Source organism: Eumetopias jubatus, unplaced genomic scaffold (assembly GCF_037043125.1).
Source record: "Eumetopias jubatus isolate StellerSeaLion01/CBP00866 unplaced genomic scaffold, mEumJub1_p1.0 scaffold_16, whole genome shotgun sequence".
Taxonomy (NCBI): domain Eukaryota; kingdom Metazoa; phylum Chordata; class Mammalia; order Carnivora; family Otariidae; genus Eumetopias; species Eumetopias jubatus.
The window spans coordinates 56,827,746-56,853,890 of NW_028274822.1; the positions used below are offsets into that span (position 1 = coordinate 56,827,746).

At 36.4% G+C, this 26,145-nt stretch overlaps 1 protein-coding gene across 1 annotated transcript in view; it reads left to right on the top strand.

Moving 5' to 3' along the window:
- Window positions 1-26,145, top strand: part of ARHGAP28 (Rho GTPase activating protein 28) — a 209,498-nt gene that overhangs the window by 83,848 nt on the left and 99,505 nt on the right. The window contains exon 2 of the mRNA XM_028123945.2: window positions 24,946-25,154. Within this exon, the coding sequence (XP_027979746.2) occupies window positions 24,946-25,154 (209 nt within the window). The remainder of the gene's footprint in view (window positions 1-24,945; window positions 25,155-26,145) is intronic.

Sequence of the window (26,145 nt, forward strand, 5' to 3'; positions counted from 1 at the left end):
ACCTGAGCCGAAGGCAGACACTTAATGGACTGAGCCACCCACGCACCCCTTGTATGTTTTCTTGGTTTTGGGTTTTATATTTAGGTCTATGACCCATTTTGAGTTAATTTTTGTATATAGTATGAGGTATGGTTGGAAGTTCTTTTTATTTCTTCTTTTTTTTAAAATAGATCTTCGGTTGTTTCAGCACTGCTTATTGAAAAGACGCTTCTTGCCCTCACTGAATTGGCCTTGCACCTTTGTTGAAAACCAGTTGACATTTGTGTGAATATAGATTGGGGCTCTGTTCTCTTCCTTTGGATCTTAGTGTGTTTGATCGCAGTACTATATGGCTTTCTCGTGTAGCTTTGTAATAAGTCTTGAATTTAGGTAATATATGTGTTCTGATTTCTTTTTTTTTTCATAGTTGTTTGGTTAGTCTATGTTCTTTGTATTTCCATATGAACTTTAGAAATCATGTCGGTACCTACAAAGAAAGCCTGCTGGGATTTTGATAGGGACTGTATTAAATCAACTAATTAAATCAATTTGGGGAGAATTAATATCTTAAAGTAGTGAATCTTCCATGTGCAACTTATATTTCTCCAGTTATTTAAGTCTTCTTCAGTTTCTCTCAGCAGTGTTTATAGTTTTCAGCATACAGGTCTTCCCCATCTTTTGTCAGATTTATTGTCCTAAGTAGTCTACATTTTTAATGCTTCGGAAATTGTATTGTTTTTAAATGTTGATTCTAATTACTCACTGTTGGTATGTAGAAATACAGATGATTTTTGTATTGTATGGTATATATTGTATACAATATTGTATATTGACCTTTATCTTGTTACCTTGCTGAGATAATTAATTTTAGTACCTTTTTTCTGTATTCTGTAGGATTTCCTACCTAGACTGTCATGATATCAGCATTAAAAATAGTTTTAGTTTTTCCTTCCAATCTGGATGTCTTTTCTCTTTTTTTCTTGTTTGATTGTACTGGTTAGAATCTCCAGCACAATCTTGATTAAAAGTGGTAAGAGCAGTCATCCAGGTTTGTTCTTGATCTTAGGGGGGAAGCATTTAGTCTTTTACCATTAAATATGATACTAGTTTTTCCTAGATACCCTTTACAAGCTGAGGTAATTCTGTTCCTAACTTGCAGAGTGTTTGTTTGTTTGTGGGTTCTTTCTTCCTCTTTCTTTCTTTCTTGCTTTCTTTCTTTCTTTCTTTCTTTCTTTCTTTCTTTCTTTCTTTCTTTCTTAACAGGAATGGATGCTGGATTTTGTCAAATGCTTTTTCTGTATCTCTTGCAATAATCATGTGGTATTCATTGTTTACTCTGTTAATAATTAAATGATAATTAAGTGTGATGAATTAAACAAACTAACAATTTTCAAATGTTAAATCATCCTTTCTCTCCCTGGATGAATCCCAGTTAGTCATGATGTATTATCCTTTTTATATATTCTTGGATTTGATTTGCTAAAATTTTGTTAAAAAGAATGTTTGCATCTATGTACATGGAGGGCTTTAGTTTGTGGTTTTCTTTTCTTGTAGTATCTGTCTTGTTTTGGTATTTGGGTAATGCTGGCCTCATGGAATGAGTTAGTAAATGTTTCCTCCTATTTAGTTTCCTGAAAGAATTTGTGTAGAATTGGTATTATTTCTTTCAGTGTTTCGAATTCTGTGGTAAAGCCATCTGAACCTGGAATTTTCGTTGTGGGAACATGTTTAACTACAAATTCAATTTGCTTAACAGATATAGGGCTACTCAGATTATCTCTGTCTTGAGTGAGCTTTGGTAGGTTGTGTCTTATAAGAAATTTTTTTTTTTTTAATATCTGAGTTGTTGAACTTACTGGCATAAAGTTGTTTATAATGTTTCCATATTATCCTTTTAACATTTGTGAAGTTTGTGGTGATGTCACCTTTTTTCATCTTGTACGTGTTGCTAGTTTGTGTCTTCTTTCTTTTTTCCCTAATATATCTGGATGGAGGTTTATTAATTTTATTGAGCTTTAAAGCAACAGGCATTTGGTTTCATTGATTTGCACTATTATTTTTCCTATTTTGTTATTTCTTGTTTTCTGCTTACTTTGGGTTTAATTTACTGTTTTTCTGATTTTCTTCAGGGTAAAGCTGAAATCATTGGTTGGATAGCTTCCTTCTTTTCTAATATAGGTGTTCAGTGCTATAAATTTTCTTCCAGCAAATACTTTAGCTGTATCCCACAACTTTTATAATGCTGTATTTTTAATACTTTCATAGTTTATAATTTCATCTTGTTTTCTTTTTTGACCCATTGGTTATTTAGAAATTTTTGAAAGATATATTCACTGAGTATACAATTGTAGGATGATAGTTTTTCCTTCAAGTATTTAAAAGATGTTGCTCTGCTCTCTTTAGATTGCATTGTTTTTGACATGAAATCTGATACTCTTTTACTTGTTCCTCCTTACATGCTGTTTTTGTATTTTACTCTGATTTTAAGAATTTTTTTCTTTATCATTGATGTAAACAGTTTGATTATGGTGTGCCACCATTGTTTTCTGTGTGTTTCTTATGCTTTGAGTTTATTGAGCTTCTGGAATTGGTGACTTTAGAAAGTTTTCATCAAATTTGGACATTCTTTTTGGGTCTTTTAAAAAATCTTCCCTGTGTTCACTCAACCTATCAGTTTTTCCCCTAGCTTCTTGAACATACAGGATAAAGTTGTAGAAACTGTTTTAGTGTTCTTATCTATTAATTCTATCATCTGTGTCATTTCTAAGTCTGTTTGTATTGATTGAGTTTTCTCCTTTTGGCGGTAGTCTCCTGCTTCTTTACTAGCCTGATAATTTTTTAATTGTAATTAATGTGAATTTTATCTTGTTGGGGCTGGATATTTTTATATTTTTATAAATATTTTTGAATTTTTTCCTGGCACTTGAAAACTGTTTGATCCTATTGTGTCTTGCTTTTAAAATTTGTTGGGTGTGACCAGATTTAAGCATTTAGTCTATGGAAGAGTTCTCCCTACTGTAGAGGTAAAATGCTTCTGAGTACTCTATCCAAGGTCCTGTAAACCATGAGCTTTTTCACTCTATCTGCTGGGAACACAAACTATTCCTGACCTTCTGTGATTACTGGTCCTTTTCTCTGGTGACTTCTAGCCTGGGGTAGTTTCCATATATGAAAACTGAAGACATGAGTGGAATCCTCTTGAGAATCTTGAGAATACCAGGTATTCTCCAGTACCCTTCTCTGTGAGCTTCATAGCTTCCTTGACTTCCAGCTCCATTTCCTAAATTCAAGAGAGACCAGCAGGCTCAGCTGCTTTCCCTGATATTGAACCATGGCCTGTAAGCTCTCTCTAGGCTATAACCTGGGGTCCTATTGTAGGACTCAGTTTGTTTTCTATTTTTTATGATCACTGTTTTTTAGTCTCCCGTCACTTAATAATCTTCAGAACGTTTTAATATAGTGTGTGTGTATGTGTTTTATTTCAGGCAAGAGGTAAATCTGGTTCCTGCTACTTCATCTTGGTTGGAAGTCAACACAATTATTAGACCACCTGACATCTTCCTGTTGATCACAGAGGCTGTATTTATTATTTCTCACTCCTTTTTAGCTGTGCACCTCTTTTTATGCTATTTCTATTGATGTGTCTTCAAGTTCACTAATTTTTTTCCAGTATCAAATTTGTTAACTCCACCCAGTGAATGTTTTATTTCACATATTGTATTTTTTATGTATAGAAATTTCATTGTTTGTATCTTCTGTTTCTTTCTGCATTATATTCACAATTTAAGTCTTAAGTATTTTCATTATAGCTCTTTCGACTTTTTTTCATGCCAATTTCATCATCTCTGTGTCTTTCCAGTGGCTGATTTTATTCTGGTTATGAGTCATTTTTTTCTTCTTTTTTCATATATATATTAATTTTGCTTGGCTAATTGAACTTGTGAATTTTAGGTTGTGGCTTGATAGATTTTGTTGTATTTCTTTAAAGATTGCACAGATTTATCTTGGCAGACCACTGTTTGTGGATTTGGGGGGAAGTGAGTTCATTCTAGTGTCTAGTCTACTTCTCACTAGGATAATTTTAATCCTACTAGTAAGACATGAGACTTCTAAGGTTCTTCTGTATGTCCTGTGTTATTCTACCATATCTCTTTACTCTGGCTAATATGAAGTATGATACTTTGTCATGGGTGAAAGCAGAAGTCCACCTGATACATTTCTAATATACACACCAATGTACATGCAGACATTGCTGGCCTTGTTTGAACTCTGGAAAATTTTTGCACTAAAACTTGCTGGTTCTTTTCCCAGGAGTTAATTTTTACCTACTCTTGTGAAGGTTCAACTTCTGTAGCCCTGCTTGGTGTTTAACCAAAGAGTCAAGGGAACCCCCATGCCAATTCCTGGAGCAGTTTCACTTCATAGATCCTGCCATTCTGGTACTCTGACAAGCAAATTCTAGCCGACTCAGCTTTTCTGAGCTTTGATCTGCTCTTTTAACCTCTGTGAGACTGCTGCTCGGTTATCTTCAGGATCTCCTTCTCTGTGAAACTGCCTCCAAGTAGATAGGCATATCCATTGGGAGGTCTCATTGCATCTGTTTGCTTTCTCCTGGCATCACAGTCCTGCATAGCTTGTTGTTAAAGTTGAAAAACAATTGCTTCCTTTCTTTGCCCAGTTTCCTAGTTGTTTACAGTAGGAGGGTAATTCTGAACTGTCTTGGTCTCTCATGATTGGAAATGGAAGCTCACTTTATGAAATTTTTTTTAAAGATTTTATTTAATTATTCTTCAGAGAGAGAGGGAGCACATGCAAGGGGAACAGCAGACAGAGGGAGAAGCTGGCTACCCACTTAGCAAGGAGCCTGACGTGGGACTCAATCCCAGGACCCTAGGATCATGATCAGAGCCAAAGGGAGACACTTAGACTGAGCCACCCAGGCATCCCTCACTTTATGAATTTTTAAATACACATCTGCACACATGACTATATACAGTATTTGTTTGGATTTTATTTGTCCTTATTAGAAATCTCAACGAGTGCTAGGTTTTTTGGTTTATTGTTCTAGTTACAGTATTTGGCACCTTTTTTTTTTTTTAAAGATTTTATTAGAGAGAGAGCAAGAGAGAGAATGAGCAGAGGGAGGGGCAGAGAGAGAGGGAGAAGCAGACTCCCCACTGAGCAGGGAGCCCCACCTGGGGATCAATCCCAAGACCCTGGGATCATGACCTGAGCCAAAGGCAGATGCTTAACCGACTGAGCCACCCAGGCTTGCCTACGGTATTTGGCACCTTGAGCCTCATACCTAGTACTAGTAGGTACTCAATAAATATTTGTTAAATTATTCATCATCATCATCATCATACTGTAGTCACTGTAGTCAGCAATACATTTTTATTCTTTTTACACATGCTTCTTATTTCATTTTCACCTCTAAATCACTCTGAGATTAAATTCTTGGATACTTTGCAGAAATCTTGTATTCTCTTTTCAGCTGCCAAGCCAAAATTTTGGCTGGTTGTTAAGAAAGTTGGAGCTGAGTAGAGGAGGTGTTTGAGTTTAATGGTCTGCATCTTCATATGAATTCTAAGGCATTCACATACAAATTTTATGCCCTTCATGGAATTACCAATAAGTGCATAGATAAAAATATGCTCAGAATTCCATCAGCCCGGATTAAGAGGAACACAGAATGGGTTTGAGAAGTTCTTTCCTTTGGGAGTGGCCACCTAAAGTGGTTCTTAAGTCAGGAGGGGAGGGAAGACTCCAAGCTTAGGGAAAGCATGAGCAGAACCATTTACTCCTTAATCTGTAGGGTGTGTGGTTGAGGATACCATTGTCTTGAAGTCTCATTGCAACATCCAGGTAGAGATGTCCATCAGGCACTTGGATGAATCTGAGAGTAGTCAGGAATGGAGTTAAGGACTGGGAAGATACTAGTATATAGGTTAAAGCTAAACTCTGACATTGGAAAAGGTTTTTTGAAGGGGAAGGGTTCTATATAGATAATAGAGTATGAAGAACCTTGAGAGAGATACTAATATATAAGGATTGGTGGTTAAGAGGATTCAGAAAGTAGGCAAAGAAGTATTGGTTGGAAAGGTTTAATGAGAATCAGGACAGAATGGTCTTGCTAGAAGACAGATTTGTGTTTCTCACAAATAGGTGACTCACAAATAAGTGGCACCAGAATTAGGATAGGCATGGGGGGTGGTATTTGTAAAAATACATATACTCAGGTCTCTCCCCAAATCTGAATTGAAATTTTGTGAGTAGGGCCCAATTATATGCATTTTATAAAGTTCTCTAAAAGATTTTTCACAAAGTAAAATTATAAGCCACTGGACTAAAGTTTCAAGAAGGAAGAATCATCAACTCAATCAAATATAAAAGAAAGTACTAGTCTAATTAGACTGTAAAAGTATCCATGGTGGGCGCCTGGGTGGCTCAGTTGGCTAAGCGACTGCCTTCGGCTGAGGTCATGATCCTGGAGTCCCAGGATCGAGTCCCGCATCAGGCTCCCTGCTCAGCAGGGAGTCTGCTTCTCCTTCTGACCCTCTTCCCTCTCATGCTCTCTATCTCTCATTCTCTCTCTCTCAAATAAATAAATAAAATCTTAAAAAAAAAGTATCCATGGTGTTTGGCCACTTGAAGAATATTCCTGGATCCTGAACCTTCTTGCTGCTGCAACTACTAGAGTCATATTTTGCCAGATTTCTTCAAAACTTTATTAATATGTTAATAAATATTCATTGAATGTGTGAGTAAATCATTTTAAAATGAAGGATTTTGAATGTTTTTAATAACCATTTTGGTAGATAGAAGGAAAAATTCTAGGGAAGGAGGGAGAGGGGCAGATACCATCTTTGAACCAGCTGTGATTATATGCTTTTTGAATTTGTTGATTATCATGTGGCACTCCTCAAAAGTGGAAATGGTCCTAGCCTCCATTTCTTTGCAAAGTCTATCCCATTCATTCAGTAAATGTTTTCTAAGGGTTTGCTCTGCAGCAGTCCTTTAATAAGTGTCTGTTAAGTACATCTATACTTCCAAGTATACATATATACTTCCAAGTACAACAGAACTTATGTATCCCTGTTTATTATGTTTAGAAGTGCAGAGGTGTAGGAGAGGCTCAGGAGGCTTTCACTTACCGTTGTCCCGGAAGTTTAACACTACAGATCTCTATTTTTTTTCTATTAAATATATTTTTTATGCCTTCTTTTGAGAAATACATAGTGCTTCTTTTTTTTCTGTCTAGGATAATAAAACCAATAAAATCTTTTGTGAAAGAGCATATTTCTCAAAAGGTTACTCAGTAGCCATTACTAGTATTCACAGCCTTTCCCATAATTATTAATTTTTCTCTAATGAATTAATCTATATCCACATTTACCAAAAATTTAAGAAAGCTGTTCTTTTGTTGTTGTTAAAGATGTGATTTTAAAATTTTGGCTGGAGAGTGGCATTTTCCTAGAATAATTGTATAACAGACATAAATGGGAAACTGTGAGTCATTCAGTAAAATTCAAGGTCAATGAATATAGTTGCACATGTTGTTTATTGAATAAGAATGCCAACGGGTCAGGTGGGGCAGAGATTCAGCTTTTCTCCATTAGGCAAACCATATTTTTTCAGAGAGGATAGACTTTCTTGAACTCATACAACGGTTCTATATAGGCTGGCATGAACCCTAGTAGAATTTTATAATCTACTGAAATACAGATACTCTGTTAAGCAGAATCTGGTACTTTTTGCTTTAAAGAAGGAGCTTTAGCATGGAAAATGAAAGCAAAAATGAAAACTCTTGCCCATTTACCAAAAACCAAAAAGTGTCAGCTTCTTTCTTTAATAAATGAAAGTAAATACAATGAAATGCAAGACCTAAATCCTTTGTGTCATTTGTATTTCTTCTTTACACAAGCTCACCAGTTTTGTGCACAACAGAGTCTGAAGGGAATTACTGATTATCGTAATTAATCTCAGCCATCGGTAAAGAAAGAAGATAACATTACTGGAAAGGAGTGGATGAGAAGCCTTAGAAGAGGGAGAACTTCCTGGTTGGGTTATTCTTAGAAAGAAAAAGCCTCCTCTAAATGATAGAAAAGAAATCATTCTGTTTCCCATGGCATAAACTATTGATCAGGGATCAGTTGAACTATTGATCAGTTGTCTGTTTGCTGTCAGAGTTTAGGTACTGAAGTACTAAAGCCATTCATCTTGAGTGTGGTAGAGCTTCAGAGGCATTGGCAACAAGAGCCCCCACCACATGAGGTGTCAGCCATTATGAAATTAGTTATTTGATTCTCTTTTGTGGAACTTACAGCTCTTGTTTTTCCAAAGTTCACATTTAACATGGACATTCAGGTTACTGGTCAGTGCCTTTCCCTGTCATTCTGTGAGTGGGACTTTGAGGACCTTAATTCTGATGTTGTTTTTATGGCATTTTTAGAGTATGTAAAGTGCTCTGACTGCTGGCTCTTAATGGTCTGCTAAAGGAATTTATCTGATGATGAACAATGTTATGACTAAATTGGAGAGGGTGAGGTAGAGAACCGATTGAAATTACCTTTAACTGGATGTTGACAATGATGATTACTAATAGCAACAATAATAAAAATGTGAATATAGCATTTATTATTTTATTTTAACCTGGCTGTGATACTTGGGAAATGTCTCTACATGCCACAAGGAAAATTGAGTAAAATGGAATTCAGCTTCTACTTCTTTGAATGGTTTTAACTAAAAGACGTGAATTACTGATACTATTTTAAGAAATTCTAGTACATTCTAATCTACCAACCAATGGATAAATTAAAAATGTGATTTATTTTTAATAGTGCTAATATATTCCTTGTAGATCAATGTAAACAGCAATGTAATTGTTTTTTTAATGTGTGGTATATGTATTTTATAGCCAGTGTATATGGTCTGTTGCAATTGCCAGTTTTATTAACTGGCAAAATTTCAGATTTTTAGAGAATTTTATGTTAATTTTTTTTTTTTTTATCTTGTGGGGCACTTTTGCATCTAGCTCTCTTTGTTCTTTAGTGAAAATTTTGACTAGTTCAACATATGATAAAAATAGGATCCACTTGATTACCATGTGCATTTTAAGAAATACATTAAGGGAAAAAAGAGAATAGTCTCTAATGTAAAAGTATGAAACTTTGCAGGGGGGTGGTTAGTGAGAGAGTAAAGAATATAAAATATAAATGGATTAGGAGACTGGTGACCAGAAGGAAAGAAACGTGGAATTAGATATCAGGAGATTAAATTTGTAGTTATAATTCTCAGTAATTAGCATTGTGTGCTCTGTGTGCTCTTGGATGAGTTACTTAATTTCTCTGAGCTTCATTTTTCTCATCTGTAAAATATGATTTATTTGGGCATTTCTCAAATTTCCTCTCAGCTCCCCAATTCTAGGATCCTCTATTTCATTGGAAACACTAGTTATGGCTTTCCAATTTAAAGCTGTTTGTATAGACATTAGGAGCAACCATCTTAAAGTTAACCAGTGAAAACAAATGGAACTTAAAATCGTTATTGCCCAAGGAGACCCCATAGAACTAAAACCATCATGGAATAAGTCTGAGTGTGGAAAATGTATTGTGAAAGAAGAGAATCAAGGGATAATTTTTCATCCAAATGGCCAACTCATTCCTGCCAGAATTTAATAAGTTGGGTTTATATTCACCTTAGATTTTTACTGAATAGGTTAAAATTGAGCTGATACTATTGCCCCATGAGGAAAAAGTCCAGAGGAAAACCTTAACAGGATGGACCACAGAACTGTTTAAAACCCATGCACACGAGAATGACCATCCACATGAGAATGACTGTGTGGGGCTCCAAGCACAGCTACTGCCTGATAATCCCTTTGATCTTGTTTGTGATTCTGTCCTGCTGTTGTTGAATTTTTTGAACTGAGGAAGGACAATAGACAAAAGAATTGAAAAATAGTACAAGGATGCAGTAGAACAGTGTGTTCATGTTTTGTGGCTGACCATTTAATGATTAGGTAATAACAGGAATAAATAGAGACCAGAGATGTGGAGGAAAGGAGGTTACATGGTTGCATTCCAGCAAATCGTCACAGCACCGGAGAGGCAGACTTTCAGATGACACGAGATTGGGGGCTCATCTGGTCAGTTGCTTTGAAAGTCATGCATAGTAATACTGGCCACAGCAGGCCCTTCAAAACCACAGAATAAAAATATACACTGAAATTTGGTACTAACCGATTACTAATCAATAGAGAGAATGTGTAACTTAATTTTGAGCTAAAAAGACAATCTTCAAGAAATTTATCTAGATTTCTTGGAGAAGACTGATTTTAGAAGCCCAAAATATATAAATCACTGAGACTTCCAATGACATATATCACTGAATAAAGTGTAGAATTCTATTAAAGAGCAAGGGAAATCTGCTTTTTGCTTACATTCTGTTTTATAGATTTTTTTTTTCCTGGATATCTCCTAATTGAATAAAAAATATGAGCCTCTAAGCAATGACTAGGTGTCACCAAACTAGTTTTCCACTAATAATTTTAACATATCTTTGAGGATAACGTGATGAGTCACTTGTGGGATTGACTGAGCTTCACCAAAATCAATATCTGCATCAAACTCATAAACTGTATATTGGTTTTAAAATAGAAAATAAAACATTCATACTTGGTGATTTCCTTTGCCTTAAAAACAGACATTTAACCTGTCACCTGTTTAGAGGATTATTAGTCAAACGAGTAAGACTATTTCCCATCTGTGACTATTATACTTTGCTTAAAACAGCCAGTAGCCTTTCATAGGAGTATCTTTCTATCCATGGCCCTTTTTGAAAATTTGATCTTTTTTTGATTTCTTAAAACTTATTTGAAATCCCAAAGTGTTTCTTTTTTAAAGATTTTTTTTTTTTAAGAGCAGTTTTAGGTTCAAAGCAAAATTGAGAGGAAGATCCAGAGACTTCCCATATACCTCCTGCACCACACATGCACAGCCTCCCCTATTATTAACATCCCCTACCAGAGTGGTACATTTGTTACATTGATGACTCTACACTGACCCATTGTAATCAACTGAAAGTCCATAGTTTACAGTAGAGTTCATTATTAGTATTGTGCATTCTATGGGTTTGGACAAATGTGTACATCATTAAAGTATCATACAGAATATTTTCACTGCCCAAATATCCTCTATGCTCCATGTGTTTCATCCCTCCCAACACCCCCTCAACCCTTGACAGCCACTTTCTTTTTACTATCTCCATAATTGAGCCTTTTCCAGAATGTCATATTGTTGGAATCATATGGTATGTAGCTTTTTCAGATTGTTTTCTTTCACTTAGGAATATACATTGAAGGTTCCTCTGTGTCTTTTCATGATTTGATAGCTCATTTCTTTTTAGCACTGAGTAATATTCCATTATTTGGATGTACCATGTTTATCCATTCACCTACTAAGAGATATCTTCATTGCTTCCAGATTTTTGCAATTATGAATAAAGTTGCTATAAATATCCGTGTGCAAGTTTTTGTGTAGACATGTTTTCAGCTTCTTTGGGTAAACACTGAGGAGAGTGATTGCTATATTGTAGGGTTAAGAGTATGTGTAGTTTTAGGGCGCCTGGGTGGCTCAGTTGGTTAAGCGACTGCCTTCGGCTCAGGTCATGATCCTGGAGTCCCGGGATCGAGTCCCACATCGAGCTCCCTGCTCAGCAGGGAGTCTGCTTCTCCCTCTGACCCTCCCCCCTCTCATGTGCTCTCTCTCTCTCATTCTCGCTCTCTCAAATAAATAAATAAAATCTTTAAAAAAAAAAAAAGAGTATGTGTAGTTTTATAAGAAATTGCCAAAATGTCTTCCAAAGCAACTATACTTTTCAGCATTCTCACCAGCAATGAATGAAAATTCTTCTTGCTCCATATCCTCACCAGTGCTTGGTGTTGTCAGCATCAAATCACTTTTAATTATCAAAATTGTAAAAAGTAATTTTTTCTTGTATTATTTTGTTATTGATGAACAATATAAAATTTACTCTTTTAAAATGTACAGTTAAGAATATAAAGTATACAGTTCTGTGGTTCTAGTATAGCCCACAAAATTGTGATACCATCACTACTAATTCCAGAGCATTTTCATCTTGCCAAAAAGAAACTTTGTACCCATTAGCAATCACTCTCTATTTCCCCCTTCCCTCAACCAACATAGGGGAAATTTAAGAAACATTATATGTTGATTTTGTCATGAGTATGTTTATATATACCCAAATAAGTGATGTATTCTAATTATGTGGATTAGTGCTTTTCTTGGTAAAGCGGTAGACAGAACATGGCATAAATTACTTTCAAAATCAAATATGTGACGTTCACTTTCTTTTATAGCTACAAATACAGAAAAACATGCTGTCCTTCTGCTACCCTCAAAAAAAGATTCTGTCATTCTTTCTTGCAGAAGAGCTTATTGTCTCATTTGAGTCTCCTCCTTTGTAAATTCCTGGGGTTCAGTGTTTAATGGTTGGATGTTGTTCTTTCCAGGTTGCAACTTTTCCCCTTCTTAGTCCAGTGCTTGTACTCACAGGTATACATGCATAAGAATTCAATTGCTGATAGGAATCTCAGTTAGTTAAAAAAAATTACAGCTTTCAAAACCATTTCAAATATTCCCCAATGAGTGACTGAGATTTGTTTGCTGTTTTAAGCCTCCACCTAATCTACAAACATTTTTCTCTATTTTTTTCTGCCGACAGAGAGGTTCAGGCAGACCTGTTTACCTTTTGATGGAATAGTTTCATTAGCTTTCTCCTTGTTCCCCAAAGAGGGGTGAGGCAGGCCAAGAGAGGAACAGAAAACCAGGATGGTAGGAGGAGAATGAAGGATGCCAGATGGTATTGAAAGACAGAGTCACTGAGCCTGAGAAAGAGAGCGGGAACCTGCTCTGTGTTCTTGCTTCTATTACTCTGAAACTATAGCTTCCCTTTATCACCCCTGCCTTTCAAGTGCTTTTTGCAAGACATCCAAGTTGAGCTTGTTTATAAGCATGTTAGAATCCAAAGATTTCTGAGAAGCCAGAGCATAAAAACAAGGGATTTGTCTTCTTTCTTACTTTATCTAAATGGCCTCCTGAGGGAGCTAAGAGGGCAAACAGCTGCATTACTGGGACTATGCCTAGGGTCTGTCCCCCAGAGTGAACAGTTTCACTTGCAAGAGCCTTGCTGCAAAGGCTCACTTGAGGTCAGGATCCAAGATAATTTCTCTAGATGACCATGCTGTGCTGCCATTGGCATCATTCAAAGACAGTGACAATGGAAAATTCAATCCTTCTTTCAGAAAGAGGAGGGGGAAATCTTTGATCTTGGTATATTCTTCCTAATACTCTTGGAATATATTTGATTTGAGAACAATGTGACTATATTCCCTGTATATTTAGACAGGGATATGGTCAGCAGGAATGAAGTTTAACTCTATACTATACTGATCAAGGCCAGACCGAGACATGGGATTAGGGCACATAGTTTGTAGCTCTTTAAATTGAAGATCATTACATTAGACACAACTTCTTTTAGGAGGCAGACAATTTATTCTTACTTGAATAATTCTGTTAGTGGAATGGAGAAGGTGTCTAATCTCACCCTACTCCAAATGAGTTATTGAAATATTGCTTCCAGTTATATCATTTGGGAGTCATTTGGGCTGCAAGTAACAATAACAATAACAAAGATTAGAGTTGTTTTTAAAAGTAGGAGCTTGTCCTCACATTTCTAGAAGTCTAGAGATAGGCAGCATCTGATGTTATTTCTGAGACTCAATAATGGCAAGGCTGATCTCTGCAGTTTTCTTGGCTTTTCTCTCATCATTGCAAGATGGCTATTGAAGCATCAGTCATCTTGTCTACATTCCAAAAAGGGAGGAGAAAGAGAAAATGATAGCACTTATTTCAGGAAAGCAAAAGATCTCTCTGAAACAAGGGAAAGAATTTTTCTGATGTGACTGGCCAGAACTGTGTCAGATGGCCCTTTGTGGCCTAAGGGAGTTGAGGAAACAAGGCTTGGGAATGGAGTTGGGTCAGAGAGGAGTTCTGATAAATGCAATTTCATTTATCTCATTATATTTCTAGTGATATTTTAGTGCCCTGATGATATTTTAGCACCCACTATAGCCTTACTGTAAGTCTAGTTACAGGTGTGCTAAAAAATTAAATTATAGCAGTCAGCACATTGGCTTACTGTGTACCGTGCATTTCACATATATTAACTCAATCCTCATAATAACCCCCAGACATGTATATGACTAATATTCCCATTTTACAGATTAGGCGGTGGAGGAACAGAGGTTCAGTAGCTTGCTCTGAAGGTCATAGATCCAGAAAGCGTCAGAGCCCACATTGAAACCTGCGCCAGCTGCCTTCATAGTTTTTCTTAAACTCACCTCATTATATTTCTTCTACGGTATAAACATATGTATAGCTATACACAGAAACACTAATACCCGAGGGGGCTTTTGAAATTAAGAAAGATTATTGTAGGGAAAGCATTTGGACAGGATTGAAAAGGTTTGAGTTTATATTCTGGCTCTGCTGTCACTAGTCATTCATTTGGCAAATATTTCTGAGTTCTGTTACTGTCCAGATACTGTGTAAATGAGACAGACATGGTTCCTCTATATTCTACTGGGGAAAATCATTCCCAAAAAATGAAATAAGTGAGTAGATGAAGTGTAAGTTGTTGATGGATGGGAAGAAGAAAATGCAGAAAGCTGAGATGATGGATAACTGGAGGAATGCTAATTTAGGATGGCTAGGAAAAGATACCCTGAGGAGGTGACATTTACCTTGGGAGCTGAATGATGAGAAGCATCTTGGCATGGAAATAGTAGGAGAATGTTCCAGGCAGAAAAACCAGTAAGAGAAAATTTCCTGAGGGAAGAAACAGCTTGGCTTTTTAGAGAAACTGAGAAAAGATTAGCATGCCTAGTGCTAATGCTGGGGAGAGTGATATAAGGTGTGACTGCAGAAGCAGTTTGAGGACAGAACGTGCTGGGCCATGAAGTCCTAGAAGAGCATTTGCATTTTATTGTAATTGCAGTGGGAAATTATGTGTCTCCATTTTGCTGTCAGTAACTGTTTTCCTCATTATATAATGAGACATGAATTCTTTCTTTGGCTGCTTTATGGAGTTAATGTAAGGATCAAATGATGTAATGTGTATGGTAGTTAATTGATATATATGAAATTCTTTACAAGAGACAGTAAGGGCCCATAGAATATTTCTTAGCAAGATCTATGTCCTTTAAAAAAAAAAAAAAAAGATTTATTTATTTATTTGAAAGAGAGAGAGAGAGAGAGAGAGCACATGAGAGGGGGGAGGGTCAGAGGGAGAAGCGGACTCCCTGCTGAGCAGGGAGCCCGATGCGGGACTCAATCCCGGGACTCCAGGGTCATGACCTGAGCTGAAGGCAGTCGCCTAACCAACTGAGCCACCCAGGTAAAATACTCTATGGAATATACTCAGAAAAACTGAACTTGGGTTAGACAGAGCTAGCAGTTCATTAGCAAATACAATGTTAAAAGAAATCTGATACGTTTACAATGTTCTGTGGGAGTTCTACTTTCAGTTAGGGTATAGACTACATGGTGGCTGACTCTTTACCACTGTAACAACTAGAGAACAAAGGATAAATGTAAATGTGATATGTTTTTAAAAACTAGTGGAGAGCTATGGACGCACCATCTAAAGGAGATAAATCTCAGGGAGGGCAGAGCTCTTCCTAGGTGAAAGAGCCCAGTTGTCATTTCCCTCCCTGGGCATATTTCTTGCCCTGAGTCTTTGCACTTCTGGGCAGATGATCATACCTGCTTGGGTGGAGGGCCTCTGCTGGGGCAAGGAGACACCAGTACAGCTGTTAATGGCTGCCTACACTGGCACAGCAGATTGGAATCTGTTGAAGCCCCAAATGCAGGGACCTCCACACCTGATAATCCTCTCCCTTGAGATGTTTGCTGAGAGCCCAACAACACAGGAGGCTGGGGGTTAGGCTCTAAATCAGAGAGAGGGTTCTTAGTCCCATGGTGTTTAACCTAAAGCCCTCCTTGGTGGTGGGAAGGGGGGCTGTAAACGCACAGGCCATTTTTTTAAATTTTTTATTGTTATGTTAATCACCATACATTACATCATTAGTTTTGGATGTAGTGTTCCATGATTCATTGTTTGTGCATAACACCCAGTGCTCCACGCAGAATGTGCCCTCTTTAATACCCATCACCAGGCTAACCCATCCCCCCACCCCCTCCCCTCTAGAAACCTCAGTTTGTTTTTCAGAGTCCATCGTCTCTCATGGTTCGTCTCCCCCTCCGATTTCCCCCCCCTTCATTCTTCCCCTCCTGCTATCTTCTTTTTTTTTTTCTTAACATATATTGCATTATTTGTTTCAGAGGTACAGATCTGTGATTCAACAGTCTTGCCCAATTCACAGCACTCGCCATAGCACATACTCTCCCCAATGTCTATCCCCCAGCCACCCCATCCCTCCCACCACCCCACCACTCCAGCAACCCTCAGTTTGTTTCCTGAGATTAAGAATTCCTCATATCAGTGAGGTCATATGATACATGTCTTTCTCTGATTGACTTATTTCACTCAGCATAACACCCTCCAGTTCCATCCACGTCGTTGCAAATGGCAAGATCTCATTCCTTTTGATGGCTGCATAATATTCCATTGTGTATATATACCACATCTTCTTTATCCATTCATCTGTCGATGGACATCTTGGCTCTTTCCACAGTTTGTCTATTGAACACCCAGGACATTTAAAGCATTCAGATGCAGAGGTAACATAAAACTGATTAAAGTTGCAGTACAGCCCAGACCCAGCTCAACTCCTAATTGGAGTGAAGTGATCTGTGTCTTACTCTAATTTTTAGACAGAAGAAAAGGGAAATTACTCTTAACTCCAGTTTCCTAGAGTTCTTTTAAAAACAATGTCTGCCACACAACAAAAAGTTATGAGTTAGTAAAAGAAAGGGAAAATGTGACCCATACACAGTTGACTGGTATTTGATCACTATAGCAGGCATACTGATGGCACAGACTTTGGCATTAAGAGACAAGAACTTTTAAATAACAATGATAATTGTTAAAGGAATCAAAGGAAAAGTTGCATAAAATGGATAAAAGATGAATAATGTCAACAGAGAAGTAGAATCTCTAAAAAACTAAATTGACATATGTCTTATGAAAAAAACATAGTATCAGAATTGAAGCATTCATTGGATGGACTTAACAGCAGACTAGTTGTGTAGAAGAAAAGAAAAGTGAACTTGAAGACAGGGTAGTAGAAATTCAACTGAAGAACAGAGAAAGAGTGGGGGAAAAAGCAAAGAAGACCATGAGGGACATTTGGGACAATATCAAATGGCTGACATTCATGTTATTGGAGTTCAAAAAGAAGAAGAGAGAGAGAATGGGACAAAAAAAAAAAAGTTGTTGAAGAAAAAAATGGGTAATAGTTCAAAATTGATGAAAGACATTGACCCACAGATTTAATAAATTCCATAAACCTCCAGCAGAATAAAAACAAAACCACAATGTAGGCATTTCATAATTAAACTGCTAAAAACAAAAGAGAAAGAGAAAATTTATGAAAACCATCTAGAAAAGAAAGACATTATATTTAGAAGAATCTTAGTAAGAATTATAATGGACTTCTCATCAGATTCAAGAGTCCAGAAGACAATGGAATGACATCTATAAAAGGTCTTAAAAAACAATAAAAACTGCTAGCCTAGAATTCTTTGCCCAGTAAACAAATTCAGCAAACTGAAAAGAAAGATGCATTCAGGAAGAAATCTAAAGGAGTTTGTTGGCAGCAGATACACAGTACAACAAATGCTAAGGAAAAAAAGAGGAAATGCCAAATGAAGTTCTCAAAGCTGATTGCAAATGATCTGTTATGGGTACAGGGACATATGGGAAGAAATAAAAGAGCACCATAAAAGATAAATATTAAAGACTACTTTTTTAATTTTTAAAAGATTATTGACTTTTTTAAAAGTCCGTTGACAGGTGGAGAGAGAGTTATATTACTGTAAGATATTTATGTTGTTCTCAAGTTATAAAATACTAATTAAGGGTAGACAATAATAAGTTCTAGAGCTCCAGTAATCATTACTACATAATACAAATTATTTCTAGAAAGATAATGGAAGGGTAAATGGAATAATAAAATCTTTTTTTAATGCTACTTTGAATTTATGGAAATTACCATGCACTTAAAATCTAATTTGAAACCTAATGGTGTTTTCCCAATAAAAGTTGGTGTGTAATACAATCGCATTCTGTTTTTCATGTAATGTTTTCCTGGTATTGTGTTGGAATTAAAAAATACAAACAATTTAAGAAGATTAAGCTCTGTTTATCCTAATATGGTGAGGTATGAAGCTACAGAGTAAGTCTCATCAAAGGGTTGGATGAGCCTGAGGATCACAGTTATGTAATATTTTAAGACTGGAAAGTCATGGCCTCTACTCCGGGTTGAAGGGGAAAATATTTGGATCCCTAACTAAAGAAGTGAGAACTCTTACAAGTGCTTGTCCCAAAAATACTGTCTCACTTCTTTGCCAAAAAAAATAGTTGATTACTGCATTTATAGAATTCTTTGGGTGGATTATCTCAGAATGAACCAGTGTGTCACTCAGATGCTCATGACCTATATTGTGCATCTGTTTTCCTTGCCCCAACAGAAGGTTATGATGATCTCTTCTTTGAGATTCCACCAATGTAACCTTTACATGAATAAGGAACTATGTGCTGTTAACTAAAATTATCATTATTAGCTCTAAATGTTTATGCTCCTCCTGTTCTTTTTTAAGATTTTATTTACTTATTTGACAGAGAAAGAGACAGCGGGAGAGGAAATACGAGCAGGGAGAGTGGGAGAGGGAGAAGGAGGCTTCCTGCTGAGCAGGGAGCCCGATGCGGGGCTCGATCCCAGGACCCTGGGATCATGACCTGAGCCAAAGGCAGACGCTTAACGACTGAGCCACCCAGGCACCCCTGTTCCTCCTGTTCTAAGATTCACTTATTATTTCTCAAATTTCCCATTTCTTCAAACTTTTTCAGTGCTTCAGTATAGTATCTGCATGTTTGCTTAATTTCTAAGATAAGTTATGCTATTCCATGCAGTAGTTGAGGTATTTCTCTATTGGCATGGAAAAAAATATCTATGACATGTTTTTGCATGGGGAAAACAAAACAGCTTATAGAAAAGTACTGATGTGATACAGATGGAGGAGAAGACCTTTGATTTCCACTTTATAAATTGTGTATTATTTAAATTTTATGCTTACAATACTGCATTGTAGTTTTTAAAAACTTGATCCATGTATGCTATTAATACTGTAAATTTTTCAAAGTCAAGAATATTCATTTTTGAAAGAAATAAACCTAATAACCATCCAGAACTAGAGAAAGTTTTGGGCATCTATATATTTTTTTCTGAATATGGTATATGAAGGCTGTGTAAGCCGTGGCAGCTGATTGCAGCTTATAAGTAGATGTTTCTATACTACAGTTCTACAGATTCGTTAGTGGCTTTCAGTATTGGTCTTGTTGCAAAAGGGAGGGAGTCTTAAAAGCCTAAAAATAATAAAGGAAGCAATAACCATCATGATACCTGGGTCTCTTTCATGTGTACTAAAACCACTAGAATCTGTGTTGTCAAACTGAAGAATTCAGTGGAAAACTCTTACCACCCAATTATCAAACAAAGTTGTGTAAAATTATTTTTATCACATGGCACAGCATAAGAAAATAAAAGTGGATAGTTCATATTTTTCCTGAAATGCTTTGAGTTTTAAAAATAAATTAGCTAACTCACTGCCAGTTGATGGTCAAAACTGGTATTACTTATCAACATGGTAGTGTTAGGATCAGTGATAAAATTCCAGAAATTTCTGCTAAAAGTGATTTAGAAATATAGGATTCCTAGAGGTATAGACAATATGAACACACGGATTTGTTTTCTCATCCCCCTCTCTCTTTGTTTGCTCATGCATATCAGTGTTCTTTTCATATGCTGTAGGGCATGGCTACATTCCATAGCAGTCCACCGCTGCTCTGTATATTAAAATTAAACTGTCCTAAGTGAGTCATAATGCCACAGTTGGACATTGCTATGCCATTGCTTTGGTTGCCTCTTTCCATCTGGGAGTTCTTGTTTGGTGTGTAACAGCTCAGACTGCACATTAGTTAAGAGGTAGTCTCAGCCTTTTGGTTCAACTCTACCTGAACCCAAGGATAAGAAGGTATACTTGAAGTTCTCTGAAAGAAGTTTCACACCCACTCCAAATTGGAAAATTAAAAAGAAAATAACGTAAGAGCAAGAACTGAAGATCATACTGCATAAAGTAGCTCAGTTATTCATGGTTGGGGACCGAAGTGTTCTTGTTAATCAAACATTGTTCCTAGGAAATATGATATTTGTCAATCATGTGTCTTGGAAATCAAACATATTTTGAATTTATTCCAGTTTTATTGAGATATTTGACATATAACATTGGGTTAAATTTAAGATGCATGACATGCTGATTTGATACATGTATATATTGCAAAATGATTACCACAACAATAAGATCCCTTAACACATCACCACCTCACATAAAAATATTTTATTTTTATGCAAATCTTCAAAATTTCTCAGAATTCCAGCATTTTGGCATGTATGTCCCCCATTGTGTCTCTTGTTTTTTAAACTAACATTTGTTGGATATTTTTATGTTCTAAGTGCACACACATGCTAATTTATTTAGTCCTTGCATAAACTCCATGAGAAAGTGCCCCATGAAGCTGCTCCATGCTCTGCTCAGTTTTGTGTCTTCAAGATTGGCGGTGGTCCTTTTGTGGCCCTCCTAGATAACAGGAGCCCGCACTGCCCTCCTTTTTGGTTGTACCCTACCCTTAGTGGTGATCCAAGTCTCCCTGAACTGACTATGGGTCTCTGTGTTCTGGGTCAGTGCCCCCTTCCTCATCCTAATGTAGGGTCTTTCTATTTAATGTCACAGATTACTTCTTCACACTATCTCGTTATTTCAGCAGCCAACGTTTTAAAAATGTATTTTTCAATTTTTTTTTTTTTAAGTAGGCTCCATGCCTGGTATGGAGCCCAGTGCAGGGCTCAAACTTGAGATCCTGAGATCAAGACCTGAGCTGAGATCAAGAGTCAGCTACTCAACTGATTTGAGCCACCTAGCCCCCCAATTTTCTGTCAATTTTAAAAAATTCAGATAAAATAAATAAAAATCTTTAAAAAATTCTGATAAAATACATGTAAGATAAAATTTACCATCTTAACCACTTTTTAAGCATACAGCTCAGTGGTATTAAGGACATTCAGATTGTTGTAACCATCTCTACTACCTCTCTCCAGAACTCTTTTTCTCTCGTAAAACTAAAACTCTATACTTTTTAAACAAAAACTTCCCATTCCCTCATCCCCACGGAAACATGAGTGTAAGGTATCCATCATAGTGATTTGACATTTATATATTTATAACATATACAAAAATGCTCACCATGAAAAGTGTAGTCACTGTATATCTCCGTACAACATTATTACAATATTATTGACTGTATTCCCCATGCTGTACTTTTCATCCCCATGACTTATAACTGGAATTTTGTACCTTTTAATCCCCTTTACCTATTTCACCCATGGCCTTATTCCCCTCCCCTCTGGCAACCACCAGTTCATTCTTTGTATTTAAGAGTCTGGATTTTGTTAGTTGTTCATTTGTTTTGGATTTTAGATTCCACATATAAGTGAAATCATATGGTATTTGTCTTTCTCTGACTTATTTCACTTAGCATAATACACTCTAGGTCCATTCATGTTGTTGAAAAGGCAAGACTATTCTTTTTAAGTCTGAGTAATATTCCATATCACGTGTGTGTGTGTGTGTGTGTGTGTCTGTGTGTGTGTGTGTCACATTCTTTATCCATTCATCTATCAATGGACAGGTTGCTTCCACATCTTGGCTGTTATAAATAATGCTGCAATAAATATAGGGGTGCACATATCTTTTTAAATTAGTGTTTTAATTTTCTTCAGGTAAATACCCAGAAGTGAAATTATTGGATTGTATGGTATTCTTATTTGTAAATTTTTGAAGAGCCTTCATACTCTTTTTCTGTAGTGGCTTCTCCAATGTATATTCTCACCAACAGTACACAGGGGTTCCTTTTTCTCCACATTCTTGCCAACACTTGTTATTTCTTGTCTTTTTGATACTAACTATTCTGACTGGTGTGAGGTGATATTTCATTGTGGTTTTGTTGCATTTCCCTGATAATTAATGATGTTGAGCATCTTTTTATGTGTCTTTTGGCCACTTTGTATGTCTTTCTTGGAAAAGTATCTGTTTAGGTCCTCTGCCCATTCTTATTTGGACTTTTTTTTTTTTGGTGTTGAGTTTTATGAATTTTTTGTGTATTTTGGATATTAACCTCATGTGTAGCCACACCCCAGCAGACTCTAAGCCAAGGGTGGATGATGGTCTGGCAAGACTGAAGAAATGACCCAGAAACAGGGATCAAGACATAGGTTTATGGGGGGGAACTTACATAGAGGACGTCCAGCAGCAGCCAACTGGACAAAGCATCCACTTCTGGAATCTACTTGCGGTAAGCTTCTATAGTATAGAACAAGCCTAGCAACTATCTGTAGCCCTTCCCTTCCTTACACAGCCAGTGTTGGAAGGAGATCAGGTCCTGCCATCCAGACAGTCTTTGTTACAAGGGAGACACTCTGGGTTGGCCACCCCTGGAGTCCCTAACCTTGAGCACTGAACAACATGTTCTACCCATTCTGTTTGATGGGAATATAGAAGGAGGACAAGATCTCAAGATAGTGATTAACAGGGACATTCAGGTCATGCTTGCATAAACCAGCCTTCCAGTATGTACCATACAGTCCTTATGAGAAATATCATTTGTAAATATCTTTACCCATTTAGTAGGTTGCCTTATTGTTTTGCTGTTTCCTTCACTGTCCAGAGCTTTTTAGTTTGATGGAGTGCCAGTTGTTTATTTTTGTTTTTGTTGCCCTTGCCTGAGGAGCCACATCTGAAAAAATACTACTCAGACTGATGTCTAAGAGGTTACTGCCTATGTTTTCTTTTATGAGTTTTATGGTATCAGGTCTTACATTTAAGTCTTTAATCCATTTTGAGTTTATTTTTGTGTCTTGGTATAGGAAGGTGGTTCACTTTTATTCTTTTACATGCACCTGTCCAGTTTTCCCAACACCATTTAATGAAGAGACTGTCTTTTCTCCATTGTATATTATTGCCTCCTTTGTCATAGATTAATTGACTATATAAGTGTGGGCTTAATTTCTGGGCTTTCTATTCTGTTCCATTAATCTATGCGTCTTGTGGCAGTACCATACTGTTTTGATTACTATAGCTTTGTAATATAGTTTGAAATCTGTGATTGTGATACCTCCAACTTATCTTTCTCAAGATTGCTTTGTCTTCAGGTTCTTTTGTGGTTCCATAAAACTTTTAGTATTATTTGTTTTAGTTTTGTGAAAAATACTAGTATTTTGATAGGGATTGCATTGAGTTTGTAGATTGCTTGCGTAGTATGGACATTTTAACAATATTAATTCTTCCAATCCATGAGCATGGTGTATGTTTCCATTTATTTGTGTCATCTTTAACTTCTCTCATCAGTGTCTTAAGTTTCAAAGTACAGGTCTTTCACCTCCTTGGTTAAATTTATTTCTAGGTCTTTTATTCCTTTTGATGCAATTGTAAATAGGATTATTTTCTTAATTTCTCTTTCTGCTAGTTCATTATTAGTGTATAGAAACACTACAGGGTGCTCTTTGGCTCAGTCGGTTAAGTGTCTGCCTTCGGCTCAGGTCATGATCTCAGGGTCCTGGGATCAAGCCCCACACCAGACTACCTGCTCAGGGGGGAGTCTGCTTCTCCCTCTCCCTTGGCCTGTCTGCCCCTACTTGTGCACTCTCTCTCTCTCTCTCTGAAATAAATAAAATCTTTTAAAAAGAAAAGAAACACTACAGATTTCAGTGTATTTATTTTGTATCTTGCAGTTTTATTGAATTCATGGATTGATTCTAATAGTTTTTGGTGGCATTTTTAAGGGTTTTCTATATGTAGTGTCGTGTCATCTGCAAATATGGACAGTATTACTTCTTCCTTACATGTATGGAAGCCTCATATCTTTTTCTTACCCGATTGCTGTCACTAGGACTTCTAGTACTGTATTGAATAAAAGTGAGAGAATGGACATCCTTATTTTTTCCTGATCTTAGAGGAAAAATTTTCAGCCTTTCACCACTGAGTATGATGTTAGCTGTGGCTTTGTCATATATGGCCTTTATTATGTTGAGATATGTTCCCTCTATACCCATTTTGTTAAGAGGTTTTATCATGAATGGATATTGAATTTTTAAAAATTTTTTTTTCTGCATCTTTTGAGATGATCATATGGTTTGCATCCTTTCTTTTGTTAATGTGATATATCACGTTGATTGATTTGCAGATATGAACCATCCTTGCATCCCTGGAACAAGTCCCACATGGTGGTGGTGGTGAATGATTCTTTTAACATATTGTTGAATTCAATTTGCTAATAGTTGAGGATTTTTGCATCTGTGTTCATTAGAGATATGGCTTGAACTATATGTTTTGGCTAATACAGGTAACTTCATACTTTATGAGTATGTGAAAATTATAAAAAGTATTTTCATGGTGATTTCTACATAGCCACAAAGTCATTATGAATTTTAGAGAATAAAAAAGAAGGGCCACCACTAAATGGAAATTATTCCCCTAAGCCCTTCTCTGTCACACTTAACTCCATTCTGCATTGATTTTAAACCTAAATTTTATTTTGTGATTTAAAACATAAAAGACTGATTTTTATTAACAGATATTATTCTTTCTGCAGAAAATCTATTTCTCGCTGCCGAAGAATTAACAGGATGCTCTCCAATGAATCTCTACATTCTGCATTTAGCCGCTCCAACTCACAAGCCTCCATAGACAGCACCTCCATGGAGGATTTCTTGCGGGAAATAGAAAGCATTAAAGAGAACAGCATAGGCAGCGTGGGAGGACAGGAAGAGCAGATACCAGCTGAGGTCAAACCTGTGGATGGTAAGGTGCTGGACCTTTTGTCCCATGTGTTTACTGTTTTTCTTTGTATGCTCTCTCTTATTCTGTTTGCAGGTAGACATCATGCCAGTAGTAGTTTAACAAATGAAATCAGTAGAATTTGGCATAGCAGCTACCGTCTCTCACTGATTTATATCTACTCGACTGGCTTCTGTACACAGTGATATGACCTAAGAAGGAGGGTTGTCAAAACCCAAATTGATTCCTTACATATCACTACTCAGGGATGCTGTGCAGATCATTGATTTGATTCATCATTTAGCAGACTGAGTATTCTAATTTTGATGGCTTTTGTATTTGTATACTTGACTATTAATTCCAAAAAAAAAAAAGAGAGAGAGAAAGAGAGAGAAAGAGAGAGGGAAAAAAAAAATGCCAGTACAATTTTGGAGAAAAGAAAATTTGATTTTGAGGCATTTACTAATGTTAATGTACTTAGGGAATAGATTACCTTGTATTTCTCAAAATAAAAACCCTGTCAAATATACTAATTTTCTGTGAAACTGAACAGAAAATTGAGAGCTAAAAGAAAAAAAAAGCTAATTTACTTACTCTTTTTAAAAAGATATACATTACTTTACCTTGGATTAAAATAGGTCATCTCCATTTGCTACTTATCAACAGGTAAATATGTAAGACATCTGAGAAAGACTGAAGGTAGTTTAGTAATAAGTATCTACCTAAGAATGTTTTCATTAGCCAGTGATTAACCTGGCTAGGCTAGACAACTACCAAGATAGACTGAAACTTTAAAAAAGTTTTCATTCTTCATTCCTTATCCAATAAGTCTATCCTTCTTAGGTGTGAAAAAAATAATAATTTGGATACACCACAGTTAGTATATTTCACAAACCATTATAAATAAAAAGTCTCACCACACATTGAATGAGAATCCATTCAAGGGAACCATCTCCATTAGTGAAGTGTATTCTTTTTTTTTTTTACTTCCAGAATTTTTATTGAAATTAATTGC